General features: G+C 43.0%; 1 protein-coding gene across 1 annotated transcript; it reads left to right on the forward strand.

Annotated features, from left to right (window-relative positions):
• The first annotated feature begins 7,462 nt into the window (after positions 1-7,462).
• bud31 (BUD31 homolog) lies at positions 7,463-13,351 on the forward strand. The gene is made up of 4 exons (XM_033041087.1): positions 7,463-7,650; positions 9,485-9,607; positions 11,569-11,735; positions 12,947-13,351. Exons 1-4 carry the CDS (start codon positions 7,557-7,559, stop codon positions 12,995-12,997), a joined length of 435 nt encoding a protein of 144 aa, XP_032896978.1. The 5' UTR covers positions 7,463-7,556; the 3' UTR covers positions 12,998-13,351.
• The last annotated feature ends 4,715 nt before the right edge of the window (positions 13,352-18,066 follow it).

The following is an 18,066-nucleotide window of genomic DNA, read 5'->3' on the forward strand; positions in this document are numbered from 1 at the left end:
ACATATGTTTAACCTACAGGCTTTAATTTGTTTAAATCTACATCATTTCATTTCAATGCTCCACTAAATTGAATATTGCAATGTAGAAAGAGAGAAACAACTTAAATATGTGTCGATTTTCTTTAAAAAAAAAACCCCATAGGGATTTAAACATAATTCCTGAGTCACCGATTTCATTAACATTCTAAATTCTGGGTTAAGATATGATCAGGATAAGTTGAAAATTAAGTCCTGAACTTTCCAGTAAATTTTACAAAATAAATTCAAGTGCTCCAAACTAAAATAGAAACATAAATGGTGGAAAAACTCAGCAGGTCATGCAACAGAATCAATATTAATATTTCAGGTCACAAACTGGATGTTCCAGATATCTGTAGTTAACCATTTAAAAGATCAACTCGAAAAGGTAGAATTAAAGTATTAGAGTTTATATTTAGTATGGGTTTCTATGAATTTGGCATTCCTTTTTAAAAACTTACAAGCGTTAGGAACATTAAATAAATGTGATTTGTGATTACAATACATACTGAGATATCATTTAAATAAAATGTTTTAATTTCAAAGTAAAATTGTTACAAAATGATAAGGCATTACAGATATAAGCAAATTTTTTTTACATGGTAGGGAATTTTCTTTGAAGCTTTTAAAATACTCAACATTATGTTAACCTTGGATTTAATAATGCATATAAAAAACTGCATGAAAAGAACTGATTCTTGTTGTGTAAACTAAAAAAAAGATTAAATATTAGTTCGGAAGACATAGCTTTGAATTTTAAACAAGTGATTGAAAAATGACTTCTGGACTGTGTGTTATTGTTCTAATATTTAGATTTTCATTGGGATATTATCTTACAAATTTCAAAGTTATGCTTGATGTATAAGATGCATTTGGTATTATTGCTGATAATGTTCATGCCATCTGTTAGTTGTGTTCTAATATTTTTAAGTGTCACTGTGTGTGCCAATTAGATGGTTGCTGCCAAGAATATTCTACTCCATGCAGTTCATGCAGCCTATTGAATCCTTTGAAATTACCTCTGCTGCTGTTGATAGCACAACATGGACTGATGGGCCGAATAGCCAACTGCGGTGCTGTAATGCCTTTGTTCTTATTTTTAGTTCTCCTTGTGGAAACAGGCCCTTTGGCCCACCGAGTCCACGCCGCCCACCGATCTGTACACTGTTCCTGTCCTACACACATGGGGCAATAGTTCTTTAGAGCCAAGGAGCTTCAATTGTAGTCACTGTTGTTATGTATGAAATGGAGCAGTTACATTATTCACAGCAACTCCAAAAAAAATCAAAGTTATATAGAGCGGGTAATTTGTTTTATTAATGTGTGAGAAATAAATACTAAGCAATATATGGAGGATACTTCCCCAACACCCCTGAACGCCCCCAAAAAAGGAGGCTGCAGAAAGCAATACCCAGTCTGTCATGGGTATTAATATTAATTTTCCCGCCATTGAAAGGATCTACAGGAAGCACTGCTCAAAAAGTCATCTAACGTCATCAAAGGCACACTGCATCTTGGCCACGCTCTCATCTTGCTGCTACCATCGGGATGAGAGTACAGGAGTGCAAGAACTGTGACCTCCAGGCTCAAGAACAGTTTCTTTCCAGCAACCATCAGTCTCTTGAACCACACTGCACAACCCTAACCACAACCCTATCTCAGCAACTATGATCTATTACGGATTTTGTTTTGCTTCCACAACTTACTTCAGTTTTGCACTATTATGGTCTGGTTACCTAGTATTATTCATTATTTATTTATTGTATTGTTGATTATTAGATATTTATTTGTGTGCTATTACATTGATGGGCTGGAAAAGCTGCAGAAAGTAAGAATTTCATTGTACCATTGCCAGTACAAATAGCTTTTGACCAACTACATTTGTTCTTTGATAAGAAATTGCAGTTGACATTTCGAGTCAGGACCCTTTTTCAGACCGAGATAAGGGTTCCAACCCGTAACATCACCTGTCCATTCCCTCCGCAGATGCTGCACTGAGTTTCTCTCGCTCTTTAATTTTTTTATTTTACTGATGAAGGTTCTTTAAGTTGAATCATTTATTCAGCTTTTCTTTCCACAGATGCTGCCTAACCTACTGAGTATTTCTAACATTTTCTGTTTCATTTCTAAAGTCAAGTCATCCACCTGCATTTGGTTTTTCTCCCTCCACAGATGCTGCCTGATCTGCAGGATGTTTACAGCGTTTCATTTTGTTTTGGCATTTTCGACAAGTGCCGTGTCTTGCTATTCAAAGTTCCAGCATTTTCTTTGGTTTGTTGTGATGATGCAAGAGTATTTTGAGGATTTCGATCACTGAATGAGAAAGAACAGTTCAATGATTCAACGAAAGTAGACACAAAATGCTGGAGTAACTCAGCGGGGCAGTCAGCTTCTCTGGAGAGGAATGGGTCATGTTTCGGGTCGAGACCCTTCTTAAGACTGAAGAATGATTCAACGATTCAAGGATTCGATGATACTTTGTTGTCACATGTAACTAAGTACAGTGAAATGCTTTGTTTTGCATACAACGCGGTAAAATCATATAGTACACCTCATCTAGGCAGTACACAAGTGTCGCGAGTGGAACGAGTCTCATGCCTTTCTTAGTGAAACATAGAGTTAAACAACATGGAAACAACAGGCCCTCCTGCGCAACTTGCCCAACCTGACCAACATGCTCCATTTACACCACCTCCCTGTGTTTGGTCCAAATCCCTCTAAACCTATCTTAGTCCAAATGTACCTGTCCAAATGTTTTTTAAACATTGTGATGGTACCTGCCTCATTCCACATACCTACCACCCTTTATGTAAAAAAAGTGCCCCTCAGCCTTAACAAGACTCCCCATTTATACATCGACCACACTAAGATAAACAAATTCTCGTGACAATTACTTAGATCATAGCAGCAGTTTTAGAAGAAAACGTAGTTTGTACGTTCTCCCTGTGACCGCGCGGGCTTTCCCCGGGTGCTCCTGTTTCTTTCCACATTCCAAACACGTGCACGTTTGTGAGTTAATTGGCTTTGGTAAAGATTGTAAATTGTCCCTAGTGTGTAGGATAGCGTTAGTGTACGGGGATCACTGGTCAGCACGGACTCAGTGGGCCGAAGGTCCCATTTCCACACTGTATCTCTAAACTAAACTAAACTAATAGTTTGCAGCTAACGAGCCTGTCTTTCTTAACTTAAAATACATAATTAGTTTTATTTCAGTGTAGGTTTTATATTCTGTTCTTAGTACCATCATGTCATGTCAGAATGCAGGTCCCACAGTTGTGCTAATTACCACAAATTAAACCAGTATCTGCTGTTCTTTCCTACACATTTTGTGTGCTGATTACTGCATTGTGGTTATAGTCTGGTCCTCAATGGAGTCTGAGATGACTCGCTCATCAATATGTTGTGTCGTTCCCTCCCATTGTCTTTCAATGCTGAACCTGTGACTGGGTATTCCCATGAGACAACCTTGAGAACAAACAGACAAGCCACCACTCTACATCATGTCATTAAGTGATTTGTGTAATTGTTATTTAAAATTAAGATGGCGTTTACTTAGTGATGGCAATTCCGAGAAAATAGGCGTTTGATGTTTCAGTTAAAAAAAACAAGAAATGTTGGATTCTTTTTGAAAGGGAGATTACTAAAGAATCTTGCAAAGTTTCCTTCAAAAGATTACTCCAAACTGGAGCCTTGATGTTAACACTGTTGTTGCATGCTGTTTGTCTCAGACTGATAAAAGATAATTGGTTTATGAATTTCTGAACTTTATTTTCTGCAGAACATCAAGTGCAAAAAACAAAGTGCTGGAGTAACTCAGCAGGCCAAGCAGTATCTGGCAAATGGACAATGTTTTAGGGGGGGGGGGGGGGGGTCCTTGTTCAGACTCAAACAAAGTTAAGAAAGCACACCAACGCTTCTACTTCCTTAGAAGGCTTAGGAAGTTTGGCATGTCCCCTAAAGCTCTCACCAACGTCTACAGATGCACCATAGAAAGCATTTTATCAGGATGCATCACAGCTTGGTTTGGGAACAGCTCCATCCAAGACTGCAAGAAATTGCAGCGAATTGTGGACGCAGCCCAGACCATCGCACAAACCAACCTCCCTTCCACTGACTCCATTCACACTTCACACTGCCTCAGCAAGGCCACCAGCATAATCAAGGATGAGTCGCACCCCGGTCACTCACTCTTCTCCCCTCTCCCATTGGACAAAAGGTATAGAAGTGTGAAAACGCACACCTCCAGATTCAGGGACAGTACCTTCACAGCTGTTATGGGGCAACTGAACTATCCTACCAACAACTAGAGAGCAGTCCTGAACTACTATCATTGGTGACCCTCGGACTATCCTTGTTCAGACCTTGCACTAAACGTCATTCCCTTATCATGCATCTGAACACTGTAAATGGCTCGATTGTAATCATGTATTGTCTTTCTGCTGACTGGATACCACGCAACAAAAAGCTTTTCACTGTACCTCAGTACACACGACAATAAAGCAAACGGAACTGAATAGATGGTTGGACAAAGGCCAGAGATAAGAAAACAGATGGTGTGAGACAAAAGGATTGAAGGGCTGCGGATTCTCGAAGCCAGAGAAGGAATGTAGATGGAGTGAGAGGGGGACGGGAGAAACAGGTATGAATCCAGGTGAGGCCCAAGGGGTGGTAGGGAAAGGTGGGTGTGTGTGAGGGAGAAAGGGGAGAGGTAGTGTTAGAGGTCACCTAAAATTGGAGAATTCAATGCTCATACTATTGGTCTGTAAGCTACCCAAGCAGAATATAACGAGTTAGTACCTGCCGTGCGGCTTCTCTCTGGCAATGGGGGAGCGGAGGCCCAAGACAGAAAGGCCAGTCTGGAAGTTAAAATGGTTATCAACAGGGAGAAGCAGTAGGCCTTGGTGGACTGAGCACAAGTATTGGGCGAAGCAGAGTCTGTACAGAATGTACAAGAGGCCACATTGGAAACACCTGATGCAGTAGATGAGATTAGAGGAGGTGCACGTAAACCTATGTCTAACCTGGAAGGATTGCTTTGGTCCCTGGAAGGATTTCTCTTGAGGCCTTGTTATTTTTGATTTGGTATATGGCCTTGACATGTTGTCTGGAATGTACAAAATTGCTGCATATTGCTGTGGCAATGCTACCATCTGCTGACAGAACAAAGTACCACATCAGATAATTTATTTTCTTTGGCTATCAAAATTCAATGGCATGAATAGGGATTTGCAAATATTCTTATACCCAAACATTGGTTCTAAAAATGTATCACACCTTGTTGCTGACCACGATGCTGTGTGAAATCATAATTTTAAAGCTATGTCTCAATTAGTAAGGAAGAATTTCACTGTTCCATTGTTGGTACATATGACAAGCAAATACTCTTGAAACTTTCTCACTTAAACACTAATCTGCAGAGGGTGCAGAAGAGGTTATCTAGAAACAAAGATCTGCAGATGATGGTTTTTTTACTAAAGATAGACACAAAGTGCGGAGTAACTCAGTGGGTCAGGCAACATCTCTGGAGTAAAAGGATTGGTGACGTTTTGGGTTGGGACCCTTCAGACTGAAAGTAGGGGTGGGGAGAGAAGTGAAGAGCTGGACACGAAAAAAGACCACTCCTAGCCAACAAATGACCTACCTGGTCCTGATTGGTCCTGGTCTTTTCTCGCCTTCAGAGATGCTGCCTGACCCGGTGAGTTACTCCAGCAATTTGCTGATGTGACTAAAGTGGGTGGTGTGGTCGATAGCAAAGATGGTTGTTCGAAATTGCAGCAGGATCCTGAATGGTTGGGCAGGTGGACAGAGGAATGATTAATGGGGTTTAATATAGAGATGTGCGAGGCGTCGCATTTTGGGAGGTCAAACCAGTGCAGGACCTAGGCAGTGAATGGCATGGCTCTGGGGAGTGTTGTAGAGCAGAAGGGTCTCGGAGTGCAGGTACATAGTTCCTCGAGAGTTACGTCATGGGTAGATAGGATGGTCAAGAAGGTTTTCGGCACATTTGCCTTGATTGGTCAAGGTATTGAGTGTAGAAGTTGGGAGGTCATGTTAAAGTTGCACAAGACATTGGTGAGGCCACACTTCGAGTATAATGCTCAGTTTTGGTCACCCTGTTATAGGAAAGACGTTGTTAAGCTGGAAAGGATGCAGTGAAGATTTACAAGGATGTTGCCAGGACTTGAGAACCTGAGCTATGGGGAGAGGTTGAGCAGAATAGGACTTTATTTCTTGGAGCACAGGAGGATAAGGGGTGATCTTATAGAGGTGTATAAGATCATGAGAGGAATAGATAAGGTAAATGTGCAGTCTTTTGCCCAGAGTAAGAGAATCAAGAACGACAGGACATAGGTTCAAGGTGAAGGGAGAAAAAATTAATAGGAACCTGAGGGGCAACTTTCTTTTTTCAAGATTTTTTTTACACAAAGAATGGTGGGCATATGAACACGCTGCTGTGACTTTTTAACATTAAAAAACAAAGTTTTAAGCACATTTAAGAAACAGTTGGACAGGTGCATGGATGGTGTTCAAAAGGGAACTGCAGATGCTGGAATATCGAAGGTACACAAACTTGCTGGAGGAACTCAGCGGGTGCAGCAGCATCTATGGAGCGAAGGAAATAGGCGACGTTTCGGGCCGAAACGTCTGAAGAAGGGTTTCGGCCCGAAACGTCGCCTATTTCCTTCGCTCCATAGATGCTGCTGCACCCGCTGAGTTCCTCCAGCAAGTAGGTGCATGGATGGGACAGGTTTAGAGCGATATGGGCCAAATGTGGGTGGAGGGACTAGTCTAGATGGGACATGTTGGTCGGTGTGGGCAAGTTGGGTCAAAGGGCCTGTTTCCTTGCTTTATCACTCTATGAAATGATGTGTGCATCTTTGGTATACACCAGTATCTGAATCTCCTTGTTATTATTTTACATTAATTATATTATATGTTATAAACTTTATTCTTCCAGTTTATTGTGCATTGTTGATGGGACATGTTGGTCAGTGTGGGCAAGCTGGGCTGAAGGACCTGTTTCCACGCTGTATGACTCTATGACACTTTGTGTCTGTCTTTGGCATACACCAGCATCTGCATCTCCTGGTTATTTGCATGATATTATATATTATAGCCTTTATTCTTCCAGTTTATTGTGTATTGTAGATGTGACATATGGGACAAGTGTGGGCCAGTTTGGTCAAAGGGCTGTATTATCTTTGGCACACGCCAGAATTTGTATCTCCTGGTTGCTTGCATGATATTATATATTATAGCCTTTATTCTTCCAGTTTATTGTGACATATGGGACAAGTGTGGGTCAGTTGGGTCAAAGGGCTGTATTATCTTTGGCACACGCCAGAATTTGCATCTCCTGGTTACTTACCTTAACTTATATGTTATAACCCGTGTTGTTCCGGTGTGTTGTGCATTCTTGTTGCAGCCAAAGATCTTATAGCAGCTGCCCTCTGCAGGCCGGTGACGTGTGATCTGCGCGACGCTGGGCCTGAGAGGGAGAGGAAGAGGAAGAGGAAGAGGGAGAAGAAGCCGCAGCGATGCCGAAGGTGAAACGGAGCCGCAAGCCGCCGCCCGACGGCTGGGAACTCATCGAGCCCACCCTGGACGAGCTGGACCAGAAGATGAGGGAGGGTGAGTGGGAGACAGCGGAAGGGGGAGAGAGGGACGGCGCGGCTCGGCGATGAGGTGGCCGCCATTACAAGTGGGTCCGGGCAGAAGATGCTGCTGGAACTGCGGGCCCGGCAGCGTCTGTGGAGGCGGTGGCTGGGCGGGTGGGGACCCTCAGTCTCCAGCGTCAGCCTCACCCTCACCATCCACACCCTCACCATCCACACCCTCACCACCCTCACCCCCACCCTCACCATCCACACCCTCACCCTCACCAACCCCACCCTCACCCTCACCAATCCCACCCTCACCATCCCCACCCTCACCACCCTCACCCTCCCCATCCCCACCCTCCCCATCCCCACCCTCACCATCCCCACCCTCACCATCCCCACCCTCCCCACCCTCACCCTCACCAATCCCACCCTCACCATCCCCACCCTCACCACCCTCACCCTCACCATCCCCATCCCCACCCTCACCAACCCCACCCTCACCCTCACCAACCCCACCCTCACCCTCACCATCCCCACCCTCACCCTCACCAACCCCACCCTCACCAACCCCACCCTCACCCTCCCCACCCTCACCCTCATCCCCACCCTCACCCTCCCCACCCTCACCCCCACCCTCACCATCCCCATCCCCACCCTCACCCTCACCAACCCCACCCTCACCAACCCCAACCCTCACCCTCCCACCCTCACCCTACCCTCATCTCCCACCCTCACCCTCCCCACCCTCACCCTCCCCACCCGCACCATCCCCACCCGCACCACCCTCACCCTCCCCACCCTCACCCTCACCCTGCCCCTCACCCTCACGCCAATCCCCAAGGCCCCCACCCTCACCCGCACCATCTCCCACCCTCACCATCCCACCCTCACCCTCACCAACCCCACCCTCACCAACCCCACCCTCACCCTCACCAACCCTCACCCTCACCAACACCACCCTCACCAACCCCACCCTCACCAACCCCACCCTCACCCTCACCAACACCACCCTCACTCAACCCCACCCTCACCAACACCCATCCCCACCCTCAACCAACCCCACCCTCACCATCCCCATCCCCACCCTCCCCATCACCCTCACCCACCCTCACCCTCACCCTCACCAACCCCACCTTCATCCCCACCCTCACCATCCCCACCCTCACCAACCTCACCCTCACCATCCCCATCCCCACCCTCACCATCCCCCACCCTCACCAACCCCACCTTCATCCCCACCCTCACCATCTTCACCCCCACCCCCACCCTCACCACCCCCCTCCCCTTACAATCAGTATGAAAGAACGGTTCTGAACTAAAATGTTACATCCACATTTTCCTGATGCAGCACTTTGTTTTTTTTCTTGCTCAAGATTCCAGCTTCTGCGATCTCTAGTGTGTTTAATTATTATATGTACTGACTAGAGCCAGGATTATAGGCACTAAAAAACCCTGAAATAGGCAGGCAAAAATGCATAATAAAATTACAAAAAGGCCCGGTAAGGGCATTTATTGACAAAAAAGGCATTCCGCCACCAAAATATGGTTAAAAATGATAATATAAAGGTATACTCCATTAAATGACCAAAGTTGGCAGTTTACACATAATTATTAGCCCTTTTTTTTCAAATTATCTGGTGTTAAACTATGCCGTCTCTCAGACAGAATATGCTTCGCTTGTGAAAAACTTCTTTCTAACCTCAGCTGAGGACACTGGTGCATACCCGAAAAAAGCTACAGACTCTATATTCATGTCGATATCTTGTGCATTACAACTACCTTTGAGAACTATTTGTTGAAACAAAGAAATGTTTAATCTTGGAACTTAAATTTCCGCTGAACTAACTTGACATTTCTTGCAGCTGAGACAGAGCCCCATGAAGGAAAGAGGAAGGTGGAATCATTGTGGCCCATCTTCAGACTCCACCATCAACGCACACGATACATATTTGACCTATTCTACAAGAGAAAGGCGATAAGTAGAGGTACAAATATTAAATATATTACATTTTTCACAGCTTACATGTTTTCTAATTATACCTGTGTACATAAATTCCTATCAAATGTACAAACCACCGGAGGTCTGCTTGTTAAAAAATAAATTCTTTGTGTCTCTAAAAGCGAAATTGTTCTATAGAATCTGTTTCATACATTCTTCATAATGTTATAGATGGTTAAATTGTTGGAAAGAAAGTTAATTTTTACTGTGTTCTAATTTATTCCCGCACAGAAACATCGTAATATACTTTATAATAAAAATATTAATTTGGCCTTTTGCAGAAGAGAAGTCCTGTAATGTCTTTGCTGACTAGTCTCGTATCCATCACACTCCCACTGTTGCCGAGACATGCTCCAGCCTAAATGATTTTACCATATCTGCCTTAAACTGGCAAGTTACATTTTAGGATTTTGTGAAGCTTATATTAAATAAACAGATTCTTGAATGTGGGCATTTGTTACCTATGGCTACTTGCCTATGGAGAGTTAGTAAGGGCTGACCTCATAGAGATTTACAGTGTAAGATGAATATTGGCTCAAAGAAAGTGACAACGATTCTGTTCTTTTTGATGAAAAAAAGTAAGTGGATTATTGGTGGACGACACCCTTGATGATTTTTAATTGGTAATTGTGAGGAAGGTGATGAAGTTTTAACCAGCTTGCAAAGTGGAGAGGCATTTGACTGGCCATAAATGCCCTGCCCTGTGAAGAGGGAATAACAGAGTTATTTGCTCAGATTCAGGTTTAGCAATAAAGAGTTTACAGCACAGCCATTCAGACAGTAGACCAGACATTTTGATTGAAATACAACAAACACTATTCAGAATTCAAATGATGGGGCTTACAGTCATATTTTTATGGGTACCAGCACAAATTGGCATTAGAGGAAACGAAATGGCAGATAAGGTAGCAAAAGAGGTAGCAAAAAGAAGTAAAATTGATTTAAGTATTAACATAGGTAAAACTGAAATCAAAGACATTATTAAGCAAAGACTGAAGGAAAGATGGCAAAAGCAATGGGATGAAGAGCGGAAAGGACGGTGGTTCTACAGAGTCCAGAGGAAAGTGGGAGAAATGAGATGTGCAGGAAAAAACAGAAAAGAGGAGATAGTAATCTCAAGAATTAGATTTGGACACACTGGTCTGAACAGTACACTTTTTATAATAGGCAAGCATAATACAGGTAGATGTGAATACTGTGGGCAAGAAGAGACAATAGAGCATGTCATTGTACATTGTGAGAGGTATGAGGAGGAGAGAGAACGGATGAGTGAGCAGTTCAGAAAAGAAAGAATACAATTTGATTTGGTAGATATTTTGCAAGGAAGTTCATATAAGTGCTATCAAATCCTGTTGCATTTTCTTAGGGTAACCAATTTGTTCGGAAGGATATAGGTATTAGTATATGTAATGGTGTTGTTTGATCCACACTCCATACCAGTTGGTGGCGGTAATGCACCAAAAAAGTTGTTTGCCAACCGCCAAAAAACACCACATAGAAGAAGAAGAAGAGGGAATAACAGGCTAACATGCTTGACATTTATTCCCACTGTGTCTGGGATGTGTGATTTGGGGTAATTAAATGGCAGTGCAAAGTTGTGATTATTTTCAGTTTTTCTGCATGTGACTTGATTTCTCTGTGTATTGGTATAAGATGGCTGTTCTAAAATGGTGTTTAAGAAGGAACTGCAGATGCTGGAAAATCAAAGGTAGACAAAAGTGCTGGAGAAACTCAGCGGGTGCAGCAGCATCTATGGAGCGAAGGAAATAGGCAACGTTTCGGGCTGAACCCCGTCTGAAGAAGGGTTTCGGCCCGAAACGTTGCCTATTTCCTATTCCGTTGCCTATTTCCTTCGCTCCATAGATGCTGCTGCACCCGCTGAGTTTCTCCAGCACTTTTGTCTACCTATAAATGGTGGCATTATAACATTCTAACCTTTTATTCTAGAGCTCTATGATTATTGCATAAGGGAGGGATACGCTGACAAGAATCTGATTGCTAAGTGGAAGAAGCAAGGCTATGAAAATCTGTGCTGTCTTCGTTGTATTCAAACCCGAGACACCAACTTTGGAACAAACTGCATCTGCCGAGTCCCCAAAAGCAAACTCGAGGTGGTGAGTTTCCAGCTTTAGTTTAGTTTAGTGATACGGTGCGGAAACTGGCACATCCGGTCCACCGAGTCCGCACCGACCAGCAAATCCCCGTACACTAGCATCATCCTACATACACTAGGGATAATTTTTTACTTATACCAAGCCAATTAACCTACAAACCTGAACGTCTTTGGAATCTCGGAGAAAACCCACGTGGTCAGGTGGAGAACTTACAATCTCCGAACAGCACTCGTAGTCAAGATCGAAACCGAGCCTACTGCCGCTGCGAGGCAATAACTCTACCTCAGCGCCACCGTGCCGCCCTGAAAGTTCCTTTTTTAAAAAAAAAATTTAAATCAGAAGGAATGTACAGTCGTATAAACCATAGTATATAATATAATACATTTTGTGTACAACTTCTTGTTATAAATTTAACAATATAAAAATAATAGCCGCAAGAATAGAAGAAAGAAGAAGAGATTAAGGAAGATAGTGATGTGTCGGCCCCAAAAGTTAACAATTGGTAGTTTGTGGATAGATAGAAAGAAAGAGCCCATAGAGATGTAGAAAAAAAGATAAGCCCAGAATTGAAAAGCAAAAAAAAAAAGGAATATATATAAAAAAAAAAAAAATGCAAACAAAAAAAAGAGAAAAGAAGAAGAAAAAAGGGAAAAGAAGAAACAGAACAGAATAGAAAAGGGATATACCTACTTCATAACTTTCCACACCCCACACCCAGTTCTGAAACGGTTAATTACCAGAGTTATGTTGGACCATATTATACGTAATAAATCGATGAAAGGAGACCATATCTTTAAGATTTGTTCTGATTTTCCTGCTAGAATGACTGAAAGTTCCTTTTAACAGTAAAACTTTCCAGTCTTTCCAAGTTATATATCTATTAACATGAGCGTGGACAAAAATGCTGGAGAAACTCAGCGGGTGAGGCAGCATCTATGGAGCGAAGGAAATAGGCAACGTTTCGGGTTGAGACCCTTCTTCAATTAACATGAGAGTTCTTATGCATTCTGCAAAAACAAAACACACTATGAAATAATCCTAACTTGAGATTTGTGGAACTGACCCCTACCTTAAGATGTTGCCAAGGTATGTTACATAGAGGTGGGTTTTGGGTAGATGATACTGGGTGCACAACAAATGCATGGGATGTAAGGAGTTTAACCGTGAATACCATTCATACTTTTTTTAATAAAATATTTTTTTCCTTACAGGGGAGGATCATTGAATGCACACACTGCGGATGCAGAGGTTGCTCTGGTTAAATTTTCTTTTTTGGATGAAGTAGATATTAATCTATTTGCAATCAATGTTATTTCTAATCGAGAATTATATGGACCATGGTAAGATGGACTGTAAACGCTGTAGCTCACTTCTTTCTTCATGGAACCAGCTTTCTTTATGGAACAGAGTGAATTAAAACTTTTTAAAAACGAATGTTTGTGAACGTTGTAAACTTTATAAAGCAACACCGCACCCAACATTACATACAGTTTAGTGAAGCACCCGATTCTGAAGCACCCTGTCACGATGGTGGAGTAGTTTGTGGTGATGTAATGTAATTGTTGGACTTGTGTATAACTTAAGTTCGGAAAACAATAAATGATTTAGCCTGCAGACTTTCCTTGAATAGTTGATTGGTGTTACTTTGGACTGATTAGTTTTGTCATAACAGTTACATCAACATCAGACTATCTTATATAACAAATGTCGTTGATTAGAAACATAGAAATTAGGTGCAGGAGTAGGCCATTCGGCCCTTCGAGCCTGCACCGCCATTCAATATGATCATGGCTGATCATCCAACTCAGTATCCCGTACCTGCCTTCTCTCCATACCCTCTGATCCCCTTAGCCACAAGGGCCACATCTAACTCCCTCTTAAATATAGCCAATGAACTGGCCTCGACTACCCTCTGTGGCAGAGAGTTCCAGAGATTCACCACTCTCTGTGTGAAAAAAGTTCTTCTCATCTCGGTTTTAAAGGATTTCCCCCTTATCCTTAAGCTGTGACCCCTTGTCCTGGACTTCCCCAACATCGGGAGCAATCTTCCTGCATCTAGCCTGTCCAACCCCTTAAGAATTTTGTAAGTTTCTATAAGATCCCCTCTCAATCTCCTAAATTCTAGAGAGTATAAACCAAGTCTATCCAGTCTTTCTTCATAAGACAGTCCTGACATCCCAGGAATCAGTCTGGTGAACCTTCTCTGCACTCCCTCTATGGCAATAATGTCCTTCCTCAGATTTGGAGACCAAAACTGTACGCAATACTCCAGGTGTGGTCTCACCAAGACCCTGTACAACTGCAGTAGAACCTCCCTGCTCCTATACTCAAATCCTTTTGCTATGAAAGCTAACATACCATTCGCTTTCTTCACTGCCTGCTGCACCTGCATGCCTACTTTCAATGACTGGTGTACCGTGACACCCAGGTCTCGCTGCATCTCCCCTTTTCCTAATCGGCCACCATTTAGATAATAGTCTGCTTTCCTGTTTTTGCCACCAAAATGGATAACCTCACATTTATCCACATTATACTGCATCAGCCAAACATTTGCCCACTCACCCAGCCTATCCAAGTCACCTAGCAGTCTCCAAGCATCCTCCTCACAGCTAACCCTGCCCCCCAGCTTAGTGTCATCCGCAAACTTGGAGATATTGCCTTCAATTCCCTCATCCAGATCATTAATATATATTGTAAATAGCTGGGGTCCCAGCACTGAGCCTTGCGGTACCCCACTAGTCACTGCCTGCCATTGTGAAAAGGACCCGTTTACTCCTACTCTTTGCTTCCTGTTTGCCAGCCAGTTCTCTATCCACATCAATACTGAACCCCCAATGCCGTGTGCTTTAAGTTTGTATACTAATCTCTTATGTGGGACCTTGTCGAAAGCCTTCTGGAAGTCCAGATACACCACATCCACTGGTTCTCCCCTATCCACGCTACTAGTTACATCCTCGAAGAATTCTATAAGATTCGTCAGACACGAGTTACCTTTTGTAAATCCATGCTGACTTTGTCCAATGATTTCACCACTTTCCAAATGTGCTGCTATCCCATCTTTAATAACTGACTCTAGCAGTTTCCCCACTACCGATGTTAGACTAACTGGTCTGTAATTCCCCGTTTTCTCTCTCCCTCCCTTCTTAAAAAGTGGGGTTACGTTTGCTACCCGCCAATCCTCAGGAACTACTCCAGAATCTAAAGAGTTTTGAAAGATTATTACTAATGCATCCACTATTTCTGGAGCTACTTCCTTAAGAACTCTGGGATGCAGCCTATCTGGCCCTGGGGATTTATCGGCCTTTAATCCATTCAATTTACCCAACACCACTTCCCGGCTAACCTGCATTTCACTCAATTCCTCCAACTCCTTTGACCCACGGTCCCCTGCTATTTCTGGCAGATTATTTATGTCTTCCTTAGTGAAGATGGAACCAAAGTAGTTATTCAATTGGTCCGCCATATCCTTGTTCCCCATGATCAACTCACCTGTTTCTGACTGCAAGGGACCTACATTTGTTTTAACTAATCTCTTTCTTTTCACATATCTATAAAAACTTTTGCAGTCAGTTTTTATGTTCCCTGCCAGTTTTCTTTCATAATCTATTTTCCCTTTCCTAATTAAGCCCTTTGTCCTCCTCTGCTGGTCTCTGAATTTCTCCCAGTCCTCCGGTATGCTGCTTTTTCTGGCTAATTTGTACGCATCATCCTTCGCTTTGATACTATCCCTGATTTCCCTTGTTATCCACGGATGCACTACCTTCCCTGATTTATTCTTTTGCCAAACTGGGATGAACAATGTTTGTAGTTCATCCATGCAGTCTTTAAATGTCTTCCATTGCATATCCACCGTCAACCCTTTTAGAATTAATTGCCAGTCAATCTTGGCCTCTAGATTTTCATTTTGAAATTGCTTATCGAACTGTACCAAAGGTTACTGTGAAATAAAGTTAGACAAAAGTGCTAGAGAAACTCAGCGGGTGCGGCAGCATCTATGGAGTGAAGGAAATAAGATTCGGCCCAAAACGTTGCCTATCTCCTTCGCTCCATAGATGCTGCCGCACCCGCTGAGTTTCTCCAGCACTTTTGTCTACCTTTGATTTTCCAGCATCTGCAGTTCCTTCTTAAACATGTGAAATAAAGTTTCTGTTCATTTCCCCACAGAGCTTCTGAAAATATTAATCTTTTTGGGCATTACAATTTTTAAATAATTCATGGGATCTACATGGAATGTTTATATGGTTTTGCTTGATATAGGTGTGTTGGAATTGCCGGTTAAATGTTATACCAAATAAAGCTGACCTGTACATTGTTATTAGTTATATATTTTAATATGGTCACTGTATATTTTGTCTGGTATATCCAGAAGAATTGATTATTTTGGACCTGAACTTATAAAGCAGGAAAAGGGTGGCACAGCGCCAGAGACCCCGGTTCGATCCTGACTACAGGGGCTGCCTGTGCAGAGATTGTACGTTCTCTCTGTGATCTGGTGGGGTTCCTCCGGTTTACTCCCATATTCCAAAGATGTGCAGGGTTATAGGTCATTGGCTTCTGTAAATTGCCCCTGGTGTATTGGATGCGAGGGTGGGATAATAGAACGATTAGTTGGCGTGGACTGGTTGGGCTGAAGGACCTGTTTCCAAGCTGTATCTCTAAACTAAGCAGGGTGGCTTTTGTAATAATGATTTTAGTCCATTCTTTCCCCTTAACTCAATATCGGATCTAATCATGCTGAAGATGTTGGAGTTCAATTTGTTTTTCTCAGCAGTGAGCTAGCATGGGTGGGCTGAATGGCTTCCTCTGGTGCAGCTAGTCAGATAGTAAGTTATGCATGCACAGTTACCCCTGAAATTTGGTTTCAGTTATTCAACACGTCAATTTCCATTTCCTCAGCTAAGTTCTTCCCCATGATCATGTGAGTTCCCCCCTTGCTCTGGTCTCCTCCCACATCCAAAAGCCACGCTGGTGAATGAATGCAGCATGATCTATGCTCAATAATGTGACTGATGATGGCCAAAGTGCCAAAAGTCTTTTTGGCCACCCTATCTACCTGCGACTCCACCTTCAAGGAACCATGCACCTGCACCCCGAGATCCCTCTGCTCGACAACACAGACCCCTACCATTCACTGTGTAGGTCCTGCCCATAGTTGACTTCCCAAAATGCAACACCTCATATTTCTATGTATTAAATTCCATCAAGCGTTCCTCAGCCCACTTGGGTCTATCGATCAAGATCCTGCTGCAATTTTTCAACACAAAGCTTTTCACTGTACCTCGGTACACGTGACAGTAATAAACCTAAACAACCATCTTCACTATCTGTAAAGCCACCTAACTTTTATATCATCAGCAAATTTGCTAATCTTGCCATATATGTTCTCATCCAAATTATTGATATAGATGACAAACAGTAACGGGCCCAGCACCAAACCCTGAGGCACACGAGTCACAGGCCTCCAGTCTGAGAAGAAACCTTCCACCATCACCCTTTGCTTCATTCCATGAAGCCAATTTTCTATCCATTCAGCTATTTCTCCTTGGATCCCATGCAATCTAACCTTCCAGAGCAGCCTACTGTGCGGAACCTTGTCAAATGCTTTGCTGAAGTCCATATGTACATCTACAGCTCTACCCTCATCAACCTTTTTGGTCACATCTTCAAAAAACTCAGATACGTCCCACGTACAAAACTTGAAAGAGATTACTTTTCCACACTAACTGGTTATGGTTTAAAATGCACTACCACGGTATCATGGAAGCAGATTCCAAATGGTGCTGGAGGGGATTGTTGGGAAATGGGAGAGCTAGAATAGGATGTTTCCAGTAATGGGAGAGTCTAGAACCAAAGTGCTCAGTCTTACAATAAAAGGATGTATCTTTAGAATGGAGATGAGAAGGAATTTCTTTAGCCAGAGGGTGGTGAATCTGGAATTATTTGCCACAGACAGCTGTGGAGGCCAAGCCATTGGATTTTTAAAGCAGAGATGAATAGCTAAGAAACATAGAAAATAGGTGCAGGAGGAAGCCATTCAGCCCTTCGAGCCAGCTCCGCCATTCATTGTGATCATGGCTGATCATCCCCAATCAATAACCCGTGCCTGCCTTCTCCCCATATCCCTTGATTCCACTAGCCCCAAGAGCTCTATCTAACTCTCTCTGAAATCCATCCAGTGGATTTGGCTTCCACTGCCCTCTGTGGCAGGGAATTCCACTTCTTGATTAGGAAGGGTGCCAAAGGTTGCAGGGAGAAGGCAGGAGAATAGGTTTGGATGGAAAATAGATCAGCCATGATTGAATGGTGGAGCAGAATCAGCCATGACTCAATG

Source organism: Amblyraja radiata, chromosome 22 (assembly GCF_010909765.2).
Source record: "Amblyraja radiata isolate CabotCenter1 chromosome 22, sAmbRad1.1.pri, whole genome shotgun sequence".
Lineage (NCBI taxonomy): Eukaryota > Metazoa > Chordata > Chondrichthyes > Rajiformes > Rajidae > Amblyraja > Amblyraja radiata.